The following is a 21500-nucleotide window of genomic DNA, read 5'->3' as shown; positions in this document are numbered from 1 at the left end:
GTCTTGCTGTCAAATTGTAAATGCACATTCAACCTGGCCATGTTTAGTTTCCTCAGATAAATTAAATATATCGAATTATTTCAATTGAAAAGTGATCAATTTAAATTTTCTAGGCAGCTTAGGCAGTTCCATGTGTATTTTATATCTATACAAAAACTCCTTCAGGTGACAAGTATGTGTTGTTGTTTTTTTGTCCCTTTTTAGTACATTAAGTATTCCAAGTAATGCAATATTCAAAGACCAGCCCACATCTATCCTGTGTGTTGCTGATTTAATTGTTTTGTATATACAACTTCACTTACAGGTTTCTGAGTGTGATGTCATATCCTGCAGGGAACTGGAAAGGCTTGGCCAACTTCCCAGCAGTGCAGCCTCCTGGGGCTGATTCAGCCAAAGTTCCCACCCAGGAATCCTGGACGTCTGACAGGAAACAACCCAACTCTCCCAAGACCACTATATGTCAGTCTCTCCCCTCACTAAAAGTCTCTCCCTTATCCCAAAACCTCTCCTGGGGCCTTTATTATGTGCTTCTCTCAGACAAACCATCTTACAAATAGACATCTTTTTTCACCACACCCCATATTCACCCTCTCTGCCCTCTACCCAGCTTCCCATCATAGCCCTGTCTTGCATTAGCCTTTAAGCAATTGAATATTTTTATTAGGCAAGACACCCATGATTAATGACCAAGCAGCCTTTACATGGACAATTTCAGGCTTTCATGTTGAAGCTAGTGTTTTCCTAACCCTGTCAGAGCATGTCTGGATTAAATGCTGCATTTTAAATAAGTTTCAGATGAAGGCACAACAGGGAACGTCTCAGGACCTGCAGATAAGCTGCAGCTGCAATTAAATTGTTTACAGCTAAGAATTAAAGTCAAACACGTAAAATATATTTATTCAGTATTTCATTTATTTTATAAAAAAACGGAATGCAATTAACAAAAAGTTTATGTACCTACATTAGTGTTTCAGATTGTACCGATTTAACACAGGCAGCGTGCTACTGGACACAAAAGGCTATTGCACACGAGACATTTCATACAACACACATCATACATATTGTACAACAATACATACATACTTACATAGTTATTCATGTATTTATTATAAACATCATAGAGTCAAGCAACACAATGAAGTGACAGGTACACTGATTCAAAAACTTCTCCATCTGAAAAAAACAAACTGGGGGAAAGCAAACATCACCGAAGCTGCCAAAGTGCTTTTCACCATTTCTACTTGGTTGTGTAAATGTAAAAGTCTAAATATAAAACACTGGGGGAGAGAAGAGTTTAAATTGTGCGGCTACAGAAAGGAAGTCAGTGTAACCCTAAACAACAGGAACCGGAAAATGAAAAACAGGACTTCCTGTCGTTGAAGGAAGTTACATGTTGTAGGATGTCAGAGAATGAGGATGAAGGTGACCTCCCAGGAGGGTAGATCCCCCTCTATTCATTTGTAACCGGATCTTTTCCCCTTTTTTTGTACGGAAGGCTTTGGAAAGATGAGACTTGTTTACCTCTTTAGCTGCACAAGACATACGGCTAGCAAATTAAACAATGATGTTTACAACATGTTTTTTGTTCATGGTGCTATTTAAGACTTCACAGTGAGAGTGACCTACCCTGTTCATCCCACTGTCTGCTCGTCATGACTTGGTAATTCAAAATAATGATCAATAATACTGTCAACAATGGAGCGCCTGCCCCAAACACTTCATACATACATTCAGCCAAATTCCCCAAGAAGAAGGCACAAACAGAGACAGCACATTGCTGCTATGTTGCTACAACACTGTCAGGACATCGGCCCAATTGGTCGCAGCTGCTGGACAGCTGTCATTGAGTAAAATTTATCAGTGCTAACTCACTTCAGGAAATGTGCTTTCTGATTAGGCCTTCCTCTACGGAAACTTTTAAGATACAAAAGACAACAGTAAAAGCAAGAGGTACAGATTATGAGGACATATGAGGGATGGGGTGTTAGTGATGGAAGCAGGAGCTGGAATATATCATACATACATTAGCACTTACAAATAAGTTAGAATTTCATGCATTAAATGTAAGCAGATTATGTAAGTTTGTCGTAGTTAATCAAATGTTAAAGCAAGGTTATATAGGGGATATATAGCCCTGTTTTTGGTGAGGGAGCACTCGTGGTAATTTGGCTTCTTTAGAGTGCAGTGCTGAGTAAAGTTAATTAATGTTTCCAGCTCTGTAAATAATAGGCCATGGATCTCTGGGCCTAATGTTTACATATTAAAAAAGGAAAGTCATTTGGTAACGTTTTACTAAGGACAACAATATCTGAAGTAATCTACAAAGTGCAATTTAGCAAGCTTTGCATTGAGGAAGTTCCTGAAAGAACCAAAATAACTCAACAACCATAACTGTGATGTTGCATGTTATGCGTCTATTTTGGCTTTGAATAGGGGTTAACATGTGTAGAAAAAAAAAACAAGTTGACAGGCATATACAACAAAATAGTTTGCAACTCCATTTTAATTAATGAGAGTACCCATGAAAAAGCTATTTTCACATTTCTGATAGTTCTCCCCACTGAAGAATTGTCTCCCTCTTGAAGTATTGTGTTCTTACACCTGCTGCAACCAAGTTAATGCTGATTGTAAATTCAAACAATTCTGATTGTAATAAGAAAAGTCTACATTGTAGCTTTGCCAGGCATCGAAGTACACAGTTTGGATCGCTTCTTTATTTAGGTCTCTCCATCACATCACAGCCTTTCTTTTTGATCTTATATACACACACCTGCTTCCTCACATTCACTCAACCACTCTGATGTGGTGACCCTTTTCAGACACAGGTGGTACAATCTTTCATGATTGGTGTGTTCTGGTGTTCGTGTTTGTTGGTGCAGTGTTCCAGAGAGCTGGAGCTCTTTAGAGGGACCAGACAACGGTCAGCTGGCCGCCCACTTTGCAGCACCCCCCAGCAGCACAACACACGCAGAAACTCCTTTCTCATGTCCTTGCTGCGCAGTGTGTAGATTACAGGGTTTAGCGCTGAGTTCAGAGTGGCAAAACCAAAAAAGATGTCTGCTTTGGAGAGGATAGGGCATAATTGAATGCTGCAGGATGAATCCAGGAGGAGGATGATAAAAGCAGGCAGCCAGCACATGATGAAGACACCCAGCACTATAGTGACAGTTTTCAAAAGGGCATAGGCCGGGGAGTTGGTTGCTTCATGGTGGCTTGATCGTACAATCAAATAGATCCTCACATAGAGGATTACAATAGAGAGTAGTATGAGGCTGAAAATGGTGACGACGAAGAGGATGTATTTCTTCGAGTAGAGTGGCAATACAGCTGAGCATTCAGGGAGGTCGTTGATGCAGTTCCAGCCAATGATAGGAAGTCCTCCGAGCAGGATGGAGGTGACCCAACAAGCTCCTATCAGGAGGAACATGCGACACGTTTTGCTGGACCCGTACACCTTCACCTTTGTAATGGCAATATAGCGCTCCGTAGCTATCGCCAGCAAGCTGAAGACCGAAGCTGCCAAAGCTATAAACGCCGTACCCTCCCGGATGAACCACTGCACAGGCATCAGGTCAAAGGTCTTAGAACCTGATAGGAAAATGTTGGCTATGTAGGCCGAGCCTGCCAGCAGGTCAGAGAATGCCAGGTTACCGATGAAGAAAAACATTGCAGAGTGAAACTTCTTGTTGCGGAAGACAGCAATAAGGACCAGCAGATTCTCCATTATGATGATGGTGCAGAGGACCACAATGACAATATTGAGGGAGGTGAGCTGCTTTTTATTCTCAATTCGTTTACCGAGCTCCTGAGCAGTCATATTCTTAGCAAAGGCATAGTAGGAGTGGATCAGGCTCTGATTGTAGTACTGGGAATACTTGCTCTTCATGGTGACAGGGTGGCACAGCACGGCGGCTTTACGGCAAAGATTCATTCACACTGTGGAGATGTGCAGAGTGTCTAAGACGACAATCATTGCCTTTTAGGAAAGGACAGGAAGAGGGGCCAGGCTGGGAGGGAGACTGCTTGACCCACGTCACATCTAAGAACCTCTATGTGGGTCACCTGCAGAAACACAGAAAAGAAGAGAAAGCCTGGGTTATTTAAAAGGGAAATTTAGTGGCACATATGAAATAAACGGTGACTAAGTAAACATTCACATTTTAGCAAAGCAATGTTCTTGCCAAGGCAAAGCCCTCAAGCAAAACAAAGTAACCAGGCAACAACCTGTGCCTCACACTGGAAACTTACATTTCAAGTCCAAAAGTGGAGAACCCCTTTTATTGTCAAATGTCCCTGATTTGATCCAACAGATAAACAGATTTAAGGAGCTGGTTTTTATATTAAACTAAAGATAAACAACAACATGACAAATTAATAGCCTGCACACTCTGAAAAAAAGAAGAAGCAGTCACTGAGTCCATTTGTTCTCAAACTGAACACCCACACAGACAGTTGCAGCTTGTTGCACTCCAAAAGGAATGGAAAGTAATCCAGTGGTTCACAAGGCATTTGTATCTTATCATAAAAAATGACTTTTTAGGGAAACTAAAATTCGCTCTAACAAATATTTGCATGCATAGATCTTCTTATTTTGGTGAACCTGTGCAGATCATCTTCAGGTGGAAGAATAAATACTCTGTGAGTGCTGGTGCTTGGACAAAGGGCTCGCAGTCTGATAGGGGACATTCCACTAACCCTGTCCGAGCACTCGGCTGTCAACACATGGCATTGTTGTGGGGAGCGAACCATTCCACTCCAGTGAGCTACCTCTTGAAACTTCAGCATAGCTTGTGGATCAACTATTCCTCTCCATCCCGCCCCGCCCCTTTGAACTAGTTCACACAAGCTAACAGCAAATCAAGAAGATACCTGAGAAGTAAAGGTAGGAGTTTCCCAGACTTCATGAGAAAAACCTTTTTCAGACCTGATTGTGCCACATCAAAAGCATATTTTACACCCTTTGAATGACATATTGGATATGACTTATCACAATTTTAAGTATTATATTATTGTATTCTTATCTTTCCATATTCTGTTGGAGTAACATACACACCAAGAGACACAGCGCCGTACACTGCTTTGTTTCAGAATGCCATTATAGTCTGAAGACATAAACAAGTTAAGTGTGAAAACAAAGTAGGGATCCTTTGAACCACAAAAGCGTTCTGGTTTATAATGACGCATTCAAACAAAGTAAGAAAACGTTTCGAAACGCTAATAGGGCTTCACATTTTCGGAGAGCTCATTTTCAAGGAGAGCCCTATAAACAAACAAAAACAAAAGGAAAATGGGCTGCAGCTCTAGTGCAGAAAACAAAGGAAGGTTGCAGGCTCTGGAAATCTAATTAAAGGTGGAGCTGCTGTCTTAAACCTGTCAAAAGCAACAAGATCCCTCTGCAGGCCAGCAGCTCCAGGGGTAACTCTACACTGATGCTTCCACTGCTTCTCTTCAGCAGCTAGTTCTTAATTGGAAACCTTTAGTGGAAACTGGGGCTGAACCTCGTCTCTGTTCTGCTCAGCTTTGACTCAAACCTCTGAGAGACTGAGAGATGGAGAGGGAGCAACACAAAGCCAGACAGAAAGCATGCATGTGGAACGGCATCTGGACACAAAGGCTGGAATCTGAGACATCACTATGACGTCCACACACACCAACTCATCCGTGTCACGTGTGGCACCAAACACAACTTTACTCTACATAGTTTTCTTCACACACACGGCTAATTGTGACAGACATTTAGAGTAGTGCAGCAAATCGTTCCCCTTGCATACAGGCAGGTTCAACACACAGCTGCAATTGCTTGCCGTTATTAACCAGCACACTGTTTCCTCAAGCAGGAACAAAGAACAATAGTCTCCTTCAGTGTAGATAGCATCGCCCTTCAGCCTTAATAATGGGACAGCACACTTCGATTTGGCTGCTGTAACTGAATCATAGCCGAAATGTATTTAAAGTCCAGTATTTCCTTATCAGAACTGCTGTATCAGGGCAGCTCGTCTCCCCCTCCCCTCTTTTTCAGCTCCATAAATTGACACAAATATGAGGCTTGAGCCTGAGCACATGTGCCAGCTGCACCAGTGTAATTACATTTGGTTACATTATTGCAGCTATAATGATTTTATTCATGGAAAAGTCAGCTTATATAGACCAGCTCGATATCTCCACAGTCTCCAGTCTGTTAAGATGAAAACCCACTGGTTTTTGCTTCACCTTGGTTTTCCTCTCAGCTCTGCAACGTAAAGCGTAGACAGTTTTCATATGTGATGCATTAACAGTTTGAGGTCGTCCTGTCACGTCACGTTACAGGAGACTGTCATCACAGGGATTTCACATTGTGTGCAAAACCTGATGGGCTGGTTTACCTACAGCACCACTTCGTCGCAGCACCGCCCCTCTACCTGCCGTGTGCCATTCAGATGTTTCCACCGTGATTGGTCGATAGGAGCGCAGACTTCCTGCTATGTAACCCCTCCTTGGCGACCGACAAGTTGTCAAAGTTGTGCCCTGAGTTCGACCCAGAAATCCTTGTCACACTTCCACAATAGACATAACACAGTCAAAAATCTTGTCACACCATATCTACCAATTGCTTTCCTTCCTAACACAATGGGATAGCAGCAGCAGCAGCAGCAGCAGCAGCAGCAGCAGCAGCAGCAGCAGCAGCAGCAGCAGCAGCAGCAGCAGCAGCACAAACTCCAAAAGTCTATACTTCAATATATCAAGACAATAATAACAGTTATTTTTACTAGTAAGGTTTTTAATTATTCCTATTGTTTTATGAGCTGCTTGACATTTAAGTACAAACTTAAAATGATATACAAGATATAAAACCTGCAACCTCAAATATAGATATTATAAACCAGATAGACATTATTAATTAACTACATACATTTTTTCAATGTAGGCATTTTGAATTAAATATATATCCAACTGTAACTTAAATATAATTCATTTAAATGTAAGTCACATTCATTCTTTGTTAAAAGTAGGTCCAAGTTTAATAGCACTACTACTAATACAGGATTAAAAAATGTTACGTTGGGATACTATAAACTAATAGTTCTACCATGTTACCTTAATGTAAATACACTGAAATTGTTTCACTTTTTCCAAAGTGATGAATATAATAAGTATGTTCACTTATTAAGAATAGTTGTAGACTATTTTCATGAGAGCACATATGATGGAACATTTTGAGAATCAATGCTTTTATAAACAACTATTAGAGTCCTGTGACGAAGGTGAAGGTTTAGAGAGTCTGCAGAGAGAACAACAGCATAAGATCCTGTCACAGCTCAGACACAGGAAGAAAAGGTGATGACATAAACAACTGAGAAGGAAATCAAACAAGAGAAAGACACCTGAGACAGGATATCCTATCAGAAAGTTTATGTGAGGCTTGTCATCACCAGAACAGTAGCTGTTGATCTTTATTTGAGAAATTGTGTAACATTATTTTGTTTCCTATATGTTAACACCTGCTTCCAAACTATTGTTTACATTTACAGTGCCTAATTAGCACAACCACACACACATGAAAACATGTATTAATTCTACTGTGGAACCACAACTGCAAAAAGCTAAATAGATTTTTCTCACGTCCAAAGGAAGATTGTTTTCATCCTTATCTTAGCAAGAGACAGCTTTCCCCTTCCCAACATGGGACTGATGTGATGGCTGTACAAAAGCCTTAGGTGTTTTCCCAGAAACACCTGATAAGCCCCAATTAGCAGAGCACCTGTTCACAAAAAACCAAGGCCACACCGCCCCATTACACCACCTGCTACCTGTCACACTCTACTTAAACCTGGCTCTACTTTCTCTGGGGGAAAGCACTTAAACCAAAAACAGAGCTCCTAACCCTTGACACAGCTTGAATGTCCACGCTCACTCACATATACAATCTACAAGAGACTACATAACAGTTGTCACTTGATGTTGTGTTTGGAAAGTTTTTTGTTTATAGTTTATCTTGTTTGGATTGAAATGTGTTAACTGTTTGTTTACCTAGATGACTCACTCTTTATCTTTCTTTATTGAGCCGTTTGTGGTCTAAAACATCCTGTAACACATCTGACCAGACCAGTATTTTATCACCGCACAGAAAGAACTGTAAATCCAACAGCCTTAGACTATTTGATCTTCTTTCTATGGACTATAAAAAGAAAAATTGTACATTTTCCATTTTAAGGACATTTAATGACTTCCTGTGCCCTCTACAAGACACCAGGCTTTCCCCCTGAAATAGACACTAACTCAGCTACAAAGTGATCCATCATGCATACACAGAGAGCATCTGTTCTTTCTTGTGCAGTTTCACAGCCGTTTATGGTGGCATACATTTATCTCTGAGAGAACTTTTCTAAAAATATAAACAGAATATGTCTACACCTACCTTATCCACTCTGCTTGTGGTGCACAGTTTCTTTTTATTGACCTACAGACCAAAGGGCTGTCTACCATCTAACAGCTAACACTAAGGAAGTCAATTAAGTTTCCCAGGGGAACAGCAGATGTGTGAAAGTCACAGGACTGAGGGAAATAAACAGATCATATCATGCTTTAGGGAAAAATGAGTATTTACTCTCAAACAGGATTTAATCTAATCTGAAGGCGTCTTTTTACGTACTGATGTAAATCAAAAAGGTGTGAATTTGGTTTCATACAGTAGAAGAGTTGTGGCCAACCCGAGAAAAATTCCATGTTCAAAGCACAGCATTGTAGACAGACCATTTCGAGTTTTGAAATGACAGACACAGAGGAGAAAACACATCTAACTATTACCACCTTAAACTTTCACCACTGTTACCAAAAATACTCTAAGAAAATGACTTCTACCTGAAGATTCACACACACAGTCATTCTCTACACTTCTTATGTTTGTTAAACGTTATCAGTAATTATGTTGTCTTCACACTGCCAGCCGTCACAAGTCATTGCACACATGGGACCGTTATGGCAAGACTTTTTTTTTCTGTTTTGCATCGAGTAGCTACATGCAGTCACTGTGCAACCAAAGAAAAACACAGGGATAAACTGTGTCTGCTGGCAGGTGGCTGCTCTGCTGCTCCATCCAGCACTGAGCCCCGCGGCTCTGTGCATGAAATCTTTTCACATCAGTACAGCAACACTATTGATTGCTCACAGTCAATTTCCAGGAAAAAGCAATAATGTTTCCAGTATCACTGTAACTGGGATAAAGAGGATTCCTGTTGCCGCTGTGACATGACTGGTCCTTCATACAACCTTGGTCACTGCACAGACTAAATACACATAGTGAGTCTCTAAAGTAGGTAGCAGTGTCTCTTATGTAAGGTCAAAATAGACCCAGAACGTTCTTTCATCCATGTCTCCCTGATCTTATCTTAAGCTGTCGCCGTTATCTTTGTTACGTGCCACTCTGCCGACAAGCTCTGATAACAAAATGCCCCAAAACAGCGACGTCAGGAGGCACAGCCGACATGAAAAGAACATAAAAAACACATGTTTGAGGTCAAACACCAAAGCATCAGCAATCTCAACTCCCTACTTAGGCAAAAAGTATAAGCACATGTAAAGCTCAAATGCATTCACTTTAAGAAACTTTACTTCTTCTTTTTTTTTTGCTATCGACAGAGTGCTGAGAATGCACTCACTGTTGTACTTATCATAAAATCCCCAGAGACAGGAAGTCTGACACATTATGGCTGTGATTTCAGAAACTGTTCAAGGTGTATTCGAGGTGACAAAAGTGTGGGCTGAGTTTGATGGAATAAATGAAATCATCAGAGAAATACATTTTGAAACAAAGCAGGTTTTAAAGTGAAAGTACAGACAAGAAAGAGGAGAGAATGTTTCAGTGTCGCGGTGTTACTTGCACGGTCTAGAGGAACAGATATGAGAAGAGGGCCTGTGATATCTCACAGCATCTAGCTTGGAGAGGAACTCAACTGGGGAACAACAACATCAACAGTGGAAAAAAAATTGGCAAAGAAATGTCTGTAAATGCCAAACCATGTCACAGACAAACACAAATCACATCCTTTTTCATGATTCAAAAGAATTGAGAAGTAAAAGAAGTTTGCATCAGAGGAGAGTTCCCTTTTAAAAATAGAATAAACGGTTCCCTCTGTGTCTGAGGTGTAATTCAGCTCTGAAAGCAAACCTTTTCTCTTTGTCCGTTATTATGCTAACATTATTCATAAAACTGTAAGCTGTTAGATATTAGGGGAGTGGGTGTCCTCAATTCATAGGGTTTCAGCTTTTAATTAGGGATTACCCTTTTGTCAGACAGTTTGACAGTTTGGGTACAGACTCTTCTCAGGGGTCCCTTCTGTCAACACAGTTCAGTCAGGAATAAAAAGTGTTTTTTTCATTTCAGCTTAAAGGTGACTTGTCCTGTTTTTCTGTTCCTCTCCTCAGTCAGTTCATCACTAGAAACTTTGCACATTTTTTTACAGCAGAGATCATGTGCTGAGGCTCTTAGTGTGGCAGTGAGAGGAGCTGGAGACAAAGAGCGAAAAAAAGGGCATCATACACCCTCAGGAGCAATAACCCGCTTGACCGGCAGGCCCCCAACCCCCCCAAAGTCTGCTCAATTGGGAATGGGGGATCTCCAAGGGTGGCGCCTGAGAGGCAATTACTGTAATACCTTCAATCTCGAACCATTCCTGTCAACTTCAGTCACTGTCTTCCAGATTATTCATGATTTTATATTGCTCTATTTTGCATATTTCCCTTTTATGCTTCTCCCTGATTTGCAGAGCCACATCGTCCTCAATCCAACACCCCCTCCTCCTCTCATATATTTTAAACTTCACCACAGAGATCAAAAGACACGGCCACAAAGAGGCGATTAAATGCACATCAAGAAGGATTTATTTAGCACACATCTGGGACAGACATGTTCTTATAGTCCCCTATTAAAGACTTCATTACAGCACATAGTGTGCAATTAGCTCTCGATTCAGGAAACTCTGGAGCTCTGCACTAAGAAACTACTTTTCAGAACCGTCTATGTGTCCTCAATACTCTTGGCAGTGAAACAAATGTGTGATTTTTCATGTTACTAATAATCCTCAAAATAACAAAGGTGAAATGATATCATTATCATCCTTCTCAATTAACCTTGTGGAAAATGTATGATTTGCGACATGTTAAAACTGTGATGAGATTTCCTCTGCAAAAACAAAGCAATGAACTTTTCTCAGAATTCAAGCTGCACTTTAACAGCAGTAAACCACACATGATGTGTGAATTTGTTAGTACATATGATAGTGCTAACCACATTGCGTCCTTTATACAGACATAGATCACGTATCCTGGCTGATATCTTGCAGTTGTTCTGGCTGTTCTGCACCAGAGACCTCTGGTTTGTTTGATGGGGCAGGCTTGATTCAAGTTTCAGCCACTCTGCCCCTCTCACACCTTCCCAAGTCCTTATCTCTACAATGAGGTTTCCTCTAATGAATGGCTTTGAACACTTGTTTAGATATCTTTTGTCCTGGTTCCCTGCTCATATTCTACTCTGTTACTAGACATTGAACTCCACCCCTTCTCATGTTCTGTTGCTGCGATGGGAAACTGCAAGGTTGCCGTATGAGAGATTATTTGTGTGGTATATTTGTTGCTTGGCGTGCTTATGAACAAGAGACATGACAAAAAATACCCATGCAATTGTGCATGTTGTTGGTTCAGGAGGGTTAGTTGTGACTGTAATGTTTGTTACACTGAAGTTTTAGAGCATCACCACAGACAGTCATAGCAAATCATGCCAAAAATCAAACGACTGCTGAGGAGAAAAAGGAAGGTGCTAGAGTCAAAGTAAAGCACAGCATAATGGAAAGTGATACCATCTGCACAAGCTGACGAACAGAGGCACTGAGCCGCCCTGATTACTTCTGCCTAGTGCCTGCTGATAAAATGATAAATTGATGGAGGCCCTCCATCTCTCCTCATGGTCCAGCTAAGAAAAACAACTCCAGACTCCTCTGGCAAACACACATCCATTTAACACAACTCTGTTTTTGGAGAAAAACCATGGTTGCCTGGAGAGGGAACATTGTTTTGTCCACACATCTAGTTGTTCCTCAATTATTATTATTATTATTATTCTTTTAAACTGAACATAAATCAGCCTCTCCTGGCATTCAAACAGTGTAAATTAAACTGTGAGAAAATATTTGCGCAGGACCAACACAACCTGTATTTAGAGACCAGTAAATGTCTGGACAGAAAGACACCCAGGGGTATTCAACCTTACAGACATGTGGAGGTGTACTATGTCTGTTTTACATCCTGCAAACATTACATGAGGGAAACGTTTTTAAAAAGAAAAGGCGACCACTGTAAAAAACTTGGCCTGGGCAGAAATGACTTGCCAAGGAATGATTTGCAAAAAATATATCAGGTCAGGAAGTGAGTATTGCTGTGGTTTAGCATTTTAACAGTATACGAGACAACAGCCACTTGACTTTGACCTAGACAGCGCTCATCTGAAAGGGACATGTTTGAGCGGTTGTCACTTTAGTTTTAAGTCTCCACTTCCACTCAATCTTTCTTTTGCAATAGAGCGGTCTGGCCTTTGTCATGACCCGACTTGTATTTTGCTAGAGGTTAATTCCATGGTGTATATAAGCCCGGAAAGACTGAGGCTGAGGACTTCACAGGATTAACAATCTTAATAGGTATTTCTGACAAAACAAGCCATGACTACAGTTGAATGTTCAGTCATTAGAAAATCTGAAAGAGCTCATTGGGAGGCGATCAACTTTCAGTTCCAAACTAAATTAATTGCTTGAACTTGGCTTCATGGGACAATTCAAAATCCAAGAAAACTATCTCCAGCTTACTTCTGGCTTTCGGGAGCTGGGGTGTGTTAAAGTAATCCTGTCAAGATTTCCAGCTGCACAAACAAAGCTGCCTGGATAACAAAGGCTTCCAAGAGAGAAGCAGAAACAGGAGTGTGTAACTGCTCCAAGATGTTCCTATAGCAAGCACGTAGTATGACCAAAAAGCACGAAAACCACAACATGACCACACTGATTAGGCCTTCCCCTACAACAGACAGTATATGATTGTAAGCATTCAGTTCATAAATCACACTGTATAACACAGGGAGAAGTTGCAAAGTGATACCGGCCCCAATCAAAGCCACAGCAGTAACCAGAAACATTCGCTTCAATCTACTTGTCATTTTTTCTGAAAGATATACGTATGTGTAAGAGCTTTACGAATATCATTTGCAGCATTTTTTCCAACAGGCAGCAGCTTGAAATGTGACAGACGAACACACTTATCCCCACCCCAGAAAGCGTCAGGAAATCCTGGCATGCTGCTGCAAGCATCAGTGCCTGGTCATGGGGGGTCTCATAGCTTGTTCAAGTCCTTCAAGTGGAACATGAATGTAACAGGGGACTTTAAAGCTAAAGGATTATTTCATTAGGTGAAACCCCTTTCCTAAAATAGTCCACACCGAGTTTCAGCTAATGTAAATGTTTATGTGACAATCAGAACAGTACTGACAGCAACAGAGAAAGGTTGTTTAGTGCAAGTAGACAAATAGTGCAAGTAAGTGCGCATTTGTATTTCTATACCTGCCAGCAAAGACAGATTTGAATGACCTTTAGTGACATCATATTCTCAATTGTGTTTACAAAATGGGTAGAAAGCAGAGGACACCATATTTATTTCTCTGACTCAGACACTCCCAGCTCTTGGATGTGAAAGCTACATGCTGTCAGCTGTGTGTTGTGACTTGCACGTTGGCAGCGTTCGAACAGAAGGCGTTTATTTTGCTCCAGCTGCCACACCCAAAGAAAGTGTTTTTTTCCAGCTAAAGGGGGAGTACCACCTCGAACTCTGAAGACTGCAGAACCCAGATGGCTCTCTGCAGAACTCTATTACAATCACAGACAGAAACGCAAAAGCAATTTAAACACATTCATTTTCTCCTGTGATCTGCCAAGGTTCCTATTCTTTCTTTTAAGTTATGTATCCTCTGACTGGTTTCATTTGACCAGGTAAAAGTTATGGTGCCTCCAGAGAGGCGCTCCTCTGATCTTTCAGTGTTGTCACCTCTTCGATTTTGCTGAATAAAGTGGTAGGAGAAAACAACAAAAGAAAAGTCAGTCTCCCTAACGAAAACTCTTCTCGCTGTTTCCTTTTTGCAGGCCGCTCTCAGGCCCGAGCTGAAACCCGAGCATCATACAGTCATCAACACCACCCACCCACCACCCATCCCCGCATGCAACCCCCTAGAGTCCCACTCCATAAAAAAAGTCCCGCAAATCCAGTTCCCACCGCTGAATGACCATCTATTTATTTATTCAACTATCTATTTGTCTTAATTTCTCACACTTTCCCAGGCAGACCCTATTGAGAAGGGTACACTAGCCATCTTTTAGAGGAAAACAGAGCCATGGGTCATCAACCCACAACTCCTGATGTCATGGGCTGCGTGACTTTTTTTAAAGACTGTTAAGACTAATGCTCTCTTTCTGTTAAAGGCTGTGTGTGCCCTAAGCGATCTTATTGGCCATTGCCTGGCCAATAAGTCTAGGCTGCTCAAAGCACCCTGGTGTAACTCTTGCCCAGGCTAAAGATGTGGAAGTGTGTGAAGAAGCCTGGCAGCAGTAAGGCCTGGTGGGATGGCGGGTTTTGGCCTGGTGCAATGAGCCATGTGGTCACATTGGCCGCACACAGAAGGCCTGCCGGCTGTATTATGCCCTCTCTTCAGCCGTCCAAGGCATGCTGGGAAAAGCACCTGAGTCCATTAGTCTTTGTGCCCCCTCCCATTACAAACCAAGCTGCTCTTACACACAACACTAGCATCAATGAACCTGCTGACAGGGCATTCAACACTTGATAGTCCTCTCCTAATGCTGCTGAGCGAGCTAAGATGTTTGCTTGTCTTTATTCAACAGGCTTTGTAGCATCTGTGTGCATAAGAGACTTTGGTTTTCTCACCCCACCAGCATTTTCAGTTTTCAGTCTGCTAATAAGAGCAACACCGTGCAGACAGAACCAGACTATCCACAGGGTAAAGGGTGACGGATGAGGGCTTTTATCTTGGCAATAAACATTAGGTCCTTCTCCTTATCATCTTATCTCACTGTGAGTTGAGGATTCTCCCACAACAGGATGCCTCATGGCTGGACTGCTGACACCTATGCATCCCTCCCTGCAATGTTCAGTTTTTCAGACACGACTTGCAGTTTGGTAAGTGCGGCCTTTCAGTTGTGAAAAGGAAATTTAACCACAGGACCTACATAGATGACATACCATCACTGTATCTATAATAATACAAATACTTGTCATTGTGACACTGTATTAAAATTGATATACTTTTGTTTTGCTTAAAATAAATGTCTGACAACAATGCACTATAGTCTCTTAAGACCTTGATTGCTAACGCTCTGTGCTGCCTTCCTCTGGGGAGCACATCTCCAGCGACAAGAGATTAACTTCGGTACATGGGGATAATGGTGGCTTTTGTCTTATTAATACATCCTTTCAATACAATGCCTTCTGTAGAGTGACGATGAACAAGCCTCAACAACATCGGAGGGGTCAGAGAGAGGGGGTGTGGGGGGATAGGAGGGTCACAGCAGGCTCGCAACGGCTCCAAGAAAATGTGTTAGTAAATGTGTGTGCGTGTTTGTGAAGCTCGTCTGAGCCTCCAACAACAGCTATACATGTACCATATGCATTGACCCAACCCCCCACAAATGTTTGATTGACAGCTGTAGCCCTGCGTGTTAATGTTTACGCCACACAGTGGTATTCGTTTAAACGCACACTGGGTTTGATTAACGAGACAGAAGCGAAATAACTGATTATGTGTTGCAGCAATGCATACAACCGTGCAGAAGCTGACGGTTGCCTAATGTTAGTCATTCTGCTGTCATGAGGTTTATGAGTCAACGAAACATTTGGAGACTTTGCGTGTCAAAAGAGACTCACTTTATCCAAGTGAAGATTACCTATTGGTGTTTACCTGTTAGGGATTTAAAAACACTAATTTTGCAAAACTACACATAATTTTACATTAGTAGGCTACGAGAGACATCAGATCCTTTTGTTAGGCTGCTGCAGCACATGCAGGCGGTCTGTCACACTAATTATACTTTACTTACCCCATGAGAGATATAGTAGTTGAGAGCAGCGAAAACACGCTCCGACAAAGTAGTTGTCTACAAATGTCCTCACATGCGGTCACCACTTTCCACAAATGCTGCAACAAAGTTCAGCTTTCCTCTGCGGAGGTGTCGAGAGGCAGCGATGACAATCAAAACTTTGGTGGAGCACCAGACGGCGTGTCTCGTCTAGTCTTTGGTAAATCCATACCGTTCTATGCGCCACCACGGAAAATGTGCAAAAGCTCTCGAAATGACGACGAATCCAAACCATAAAACGGGGAGCAGTGAGAGCCAAAGAACACTTAAAAAAAGAAGAAAATAGCACTTTCTCTTTTGTAGCGCTAATCCAGCAGTCCGTCTGATTGTCCTCCTCCTCTCTGGGAACAACAGCTCCACGGGGCTGTGGAGCGTCAGGGAAGCGCGCGCACAGTACGCGCTCTCAACCACACAAACACACACCCACATCCACACTCACACCCACGCACACACTCACCCAAGAGTCAGAGTGTATAGAAACCTCATATGTCCATAACGAGTCTTGCATCTCAGTGTCGAAATACAACGACGGTTTGTGGAGAGTAATTAATATGGAAAATACCTTTTAAGCCTATTTCTGGACTTGTTCTCCACTCCACACACAAATGAAGTCCAGATGTTCCACTCCTTCACTTCCTCTCTCGAAGCAAATCCCAGCGTGAACCAGAGCCCACACTTTTCAACTCATTTGTCTCATTTCCCCTGAGAGAAACCTTATGAAATTAATAATAATACTTTTATTTACATAGCACCTTTCATGTAGGATGCAGCCCAAAGTGCTTCACAGAGAAAGATGAGATACAGGAAAAAAATTACGACATAATAAATAAGAGTAAAAACCATAATTAAAACATTCTACAGTGTTAAAGGAGATTGATATTTAAACAAATAGGTATTTGACCTGCTTCTGTGGAACTACCTTGTTTGTTGTTACTGGTGAGTCATTGCTTTGATTTTCAATTATATCCCTACGGTCTGAGTATAGTTGTAATGAGGAGGAGTGAGGCAAAGTTAAGTCAGGACTTGTTAGTCATCAGGGCTGCACCTAGACGCTACAGCCCCCAAAGGAGGCTTAATGTCTTCACAGTCATTATACTGAAAGCTGAAGTCATCCTGGATATGATGTCAAGTGTCTGTGATAAGAAGACGTAGCTGTGTAATCTTATTATAAGATGTATTAGATTGCTTACAAAACATCCAACAGCTCCCAAGCTTCTGTGCTAAAGATAAGTGGATTTACCTTAGGAATTGAATTTTTCAGAAATGTACAGAAAACTTCTTAAAAGAAAATATATAAATGGCAAATGAAGGCTTGCTGATAATTTACTGATGATTCAGAGCTAAAGATTCAACACTTACGAAACATTTTTAAGGTATTGTTTCATTTTAGATTTTGGGCTATTTTGCTTCCTACACATATTATTTCATTATGTCTTATTTCATACTAAAGACAATTCAAAAACAAACACTAAGTTGTTCATAGCACTGGTCTGTCTGGTTTCATTTCCTTAATTTCAAACATGACGTTTTAGAAAGTGAAGTATTTTACCCATTCGCCTCAGGTTTCTCCTCTTTTTAGATATTTTTCCTCCTATAGTGATCACAGTTCATAGACCAGATGGCAGATGGTACTACTTCAGACTCACTCATGGCAATACTACCTGTCTGAATGACGTCAGAGGAAATTACACAGGGAAAGCACCTCACTGCTCATCATACAGTCTATCTACAGGAGTGAATGAAACATACCCAATGGAAAGAAACCAGCAAATGAGTCTGATCTCGTCTCCACCATTCAGTTGAGGCACTTTCACTCATCTTGTGTCTGCTGAAGTTTGACTGGGAAAGTTAGGTTCATGATTATGCAATCCACTCTTACCGCATTCATCTCTGGCACCCCCTCAGCAGCTGATATGTGGAAACTCACTCTAAAGAAGAAAAAAAGGAACTTCATCAACTTTCAAAAAACACTGTTGATGATGGAGACAACTTTTACAGTTTAACGGGGCACCTTCAAAGCTTTTGTTGTTCACGCTCTGTGTTCTGTGCTGAAGTGTTGGCAGGTTAAATGAGCAGTTTGCAAAGGGTGTGTTAGTAGAAAGCCTTTATGGACTCTCACTGTCACTGGGTTTATGATGGGACATTTTTAAAAGCTGCCCCACTGCTGTGTCTCTCACTAAGCCTTTAGGGGAGGGGTCAAGAGCCCTGACCTCACTTCCTGTTGGGGCTCCTCACAAGCATTCCATTGTCTGTGAGAATGCGCATGGGCTCGGGGGACTCTGCACATCTGGCAGCTGTTATTAGCAACCTCCTTTACCCCCCCCCCCCCCCCCCCCCCCCCCCCCAGGAAGATTAGTTCATGTGCTGGTGGATGTGCGCCCCAAAATGCACCTCAAAATAAACTCTCGGGGACAGTATTGTTTCACATGGAACAGCTGTGTTTTTTTAAAGGAATTAATCCAATTCAAGTGTGGGCTTCATTATGTATTTTATGATTTGCATTTTATCTCCCTGACAACAACGTAAAAGCATTAATTAGACATTTTAGGTATTCGCTCATTTGCAAATATTTAGATTATTTGACAGAAACCTGTACCTCAATAACACATTTAATCTCATCTGTTTATTCTAAACTAAGCGTAAAGGATTTTTTTGGACCAAGTTATTTCTTGGCCAGTAATTTCCTCATATCAACCACAGGAACTAAATCTAAATCATGGCAGAATTGTGTTATCAGCTAATATGTATTGAAGAGCAATAGATATAATATATTCTGATGAAATTGTGTTTTACACCCATACTACCAGCTGCCCATAGAAAGTACTCCCAGTGTAAAAGGGTGAATTTCTTTTTCACTATACCAACAAATTAAACAAAATATGATAATAAGCAAGATTTAAAGGTTCTGGTAGGCAGATTTACTACATTTAAAAAAACGTGACAGCAGTATCTGTTGTTTTGTATCTGTTTTGTCCAGGATCTATGATGTTTTTCTTGTTCTTAGTTTTTGGTTTTCTTTCGTCTGCACCTTGTCTCGCGTTTCAGATTCTCTACTTTCTGCCCTTGTGTGTTGCCCGCCCGTGTGATGACATGCCCCGCCCTGGTTAGTTTCACCTGTCCCTCATTACCCTTCCCAGTGCACCCAGTCTGTGTAGCCCCTTTGTCTGAGCCAGTTTGTCTTGTCACTTTCTGTCAGCATCCCATCCCTTGTTTCTCTGTAATAATCCTTAGTAAGTTTCTGACCAACCTTCTGTGTTGTCGACTCTGCTTCAGCGCAAGGATTTTTTAAATCTTGGCTACACAGACTGATCACCTGTGTATCAACTTCTGCCTCATTAAAAATCAATACATTTTTTTCTTCTTGCTGTTCCAGTCAATAATAGACTATTTTTCCCATCAAAAGTTCAGTTAGCATTGTCACTTTTACAATTGACAGATTGCAAATCCTAAAATGAGCATTCAGACATGCTGCACTCAGCTGACCTAGGTTTGAACTTACCAAAAGTGGGACAGCAAGCAGGTTTCATATCAGAGATTGAGAAATAGTAGTGCAGCATTGGATAGTGGGTCAGACCTACAAAGAAACAAAACTGCATTGTTTTGTTTTTTTCTCATCTCTGTAGACCTTTTTTTTCAAAGACCCAAAAAGGCAAAGACGTCTTAGAAGAGCAGCTTAATATTGTATGCTCCTACTTTTAGATACAGGATTACACTGGGGATATCATTAACAGCAAACAGTTCTCAGGCTCTGTGGTGTGTGTCTGATGGGGGACTTTCCATCCCTTGTTTATCCACGTTTCTAGAGCACATCAAGCTGAAACACAGATGCAATTTTTAATATGTATGTCTCAGTAAGAGCTAATTTCTTTCATGTAGCCCAAACATATGAGTTTTCTTATGTACAAAAATCCATCAAGCCATATTAAACAAGTCTGATGATAGCAAACTGTTTTTTTCCATTTTACAGAAAAAGCAAGTCAGTGTGGAAATTTTCCACTTGTATGCAGAGATGCTCTAAAGTTCGATGTGTATATTGAGTGCTGCAAATGTTCTGTAGGTCATGTGCATCAAGTTGTCAGGATTAAAATGATCTAAGTGACATGAGAAAGGAAATGTGCACAGCTCCCCGCTGATAAACACCTCTATTCTGAGCAAGGTGCTCTTCTCTCGAATGTATTTGCAGAGAATTACCACTTTAGTTGCAAAAAAGAATTGCATAAGTGAAAATATAGAATATATAAAGATATGTATAGAGAGAGGTGGAAGTCAGCCGGTGTGAACAGTAAGTAAAAGTAGTTTGGGGTTCAGGACCTGCTATGCTGACGAAACAAACTGTCTTGTTAGTACAGTTAAAATGTATAATCCAGGGTACTGTGCACATAGTTAATTGACACAGACAGCGCTTGTGGCAGTGGAGTTTTAGTTTCTCCTCTCAGCAGCAAACAGCGTTGAGAGTGCTGCCTGGAGTCAGGGTGGCTTATCTCTCTCTGCACTCCAAACAGGAGGCTTAAGTGCTGGCTGTGCCACATGTCTCTGCTGTTCACAGGTTTAGAAAAAATCTGTCCAGTCTTCTTTCACAACCCCGAGACCAGCAGTGTTATCTTACCGCTTATCTCTTGAGCATTTAGCAGCTTCTTTTTTTCCTACACAAAAGAACTCAAATTCTTCTTACATTTGATCCGTCCACATTCAGGTTACATTATATCTTCTTTAACAAAGTAAAATCAGGCCTCAATTTTTTGTGACAATAGCCAGTATTTAAATGCATTGTGTTTTGTGATTTAATTTGGTGTCCATTAAACAAAATATGTTTCACATATTTTGCGTCACATATTTTTGTTGAATTTCTCTGGTGGCTTTTAAAGTTTTCATCACTACAACCCTCCACTGTGACGTCTCACAGGAGTATAGGGTTACCTTATTTTTACAGTCAGGCCTCAAAAGACCATTCCCATGGTCCACTTCTGCACCGGTCTGAGTACCGGTTACAATGCTGGAGTAATACAGTAATTCGTATTGGGTGTCTGTTGTGTTTACTGTCCTCTGGTCCAACGAGAAGAAGAGTCTGAGTGTATAACAAAGTAAGGGGCACGTGGGGTGGAGGGGGGAGTCATGACTTTTGTGGCTTCCTGCAGATTAAAGCAGTGTTTATAAAGCCTTGCTGAAAACCCTTAGCAAAACACATTCAAATCCTCACACTCAATATTAGAGCATTTTCCGTTAACATTAGAGCTGAGCTTGTGTGTGTGTTTTGTATTGCAGGAGCCGTTAGCCTAGAGGAGAAGTGATGTGAACAGTCTGTGGTCCAACAGTCATTTGGTGGTTAGAGATGTGTCTTCCCTCAGG

General features: G+C 41.3%; 1 protein-coding gene across 2 annotated transcripts; it reads right to left on the bottom strand.

Moving 5' to 3' along the window:
- Positions 1 to 890: 890 nt before the first annotated feature.
- s1pr2 (sphingosine-1-phosphate receptor 2) lies at positions 891 to 17764 on the bottom strand. 2 transcript variants are annotated; one of them, XM_063904485.1, is made up of 2 exons: positions 17704 to 17764; positions 891 to 4062 (listed from the first exon to the last, which is right to left on the bottom strand). In XM_063904485.1, exon 2 carries the CDS (start codon positions 3929 to 3931, stop codon positions 2816 to 2818), a length of 1116 nt encoding a protein of 371 aa, XP_063760555.1. In that variant the 5' UTR covers positions 3932 to 4062; positions 17704 to 17764; the 3' UTR covers positions 891 to 2815. The 2 variants fall into 2 exon arrangements, with proteins under 2 accessions (XP_063760555.1, XP_063760554.1); XM_063904484.1 differs by lacking the exon at positions 17704 to 17764 and adding an exon at positions 16116 to 16553.
- Between the last annotated feature and the right edge of the window lie 3736 nt (positions 17765 to 21500).

This window comes from Eleginops maclovinus, chromosome 16 (genome assembly GCF_036324505.1).
Source record: "Eleginops maclovinus isolate JMC-PN-2008 ecotype Puerto Natales chromosome 16, JC_Emac_rtc_rv5, whole genome shotgun sequence".
NCBI lineage: Eukaryota > Metazoa > Chordata > Actinopteri > Perciformes > Eleginopidae > Eleginops > Eleginops maclovinus.
The sequence above is the reverse complement of the archived record's forward strand: the minus strand, read 5'-3'. Positions and strand labels throughout refer to the sequence as shown.

Bases quoted from the DNA above. Each gene is read 5' to 3' on its own strand.
- s1pr2 (XM_063904485.1), bottom strand. From the start codon at position 3,931: ATGAATCTTTGCCGTAAAGCCGCCGTGCTGTGCCACCCTGTCACCATG.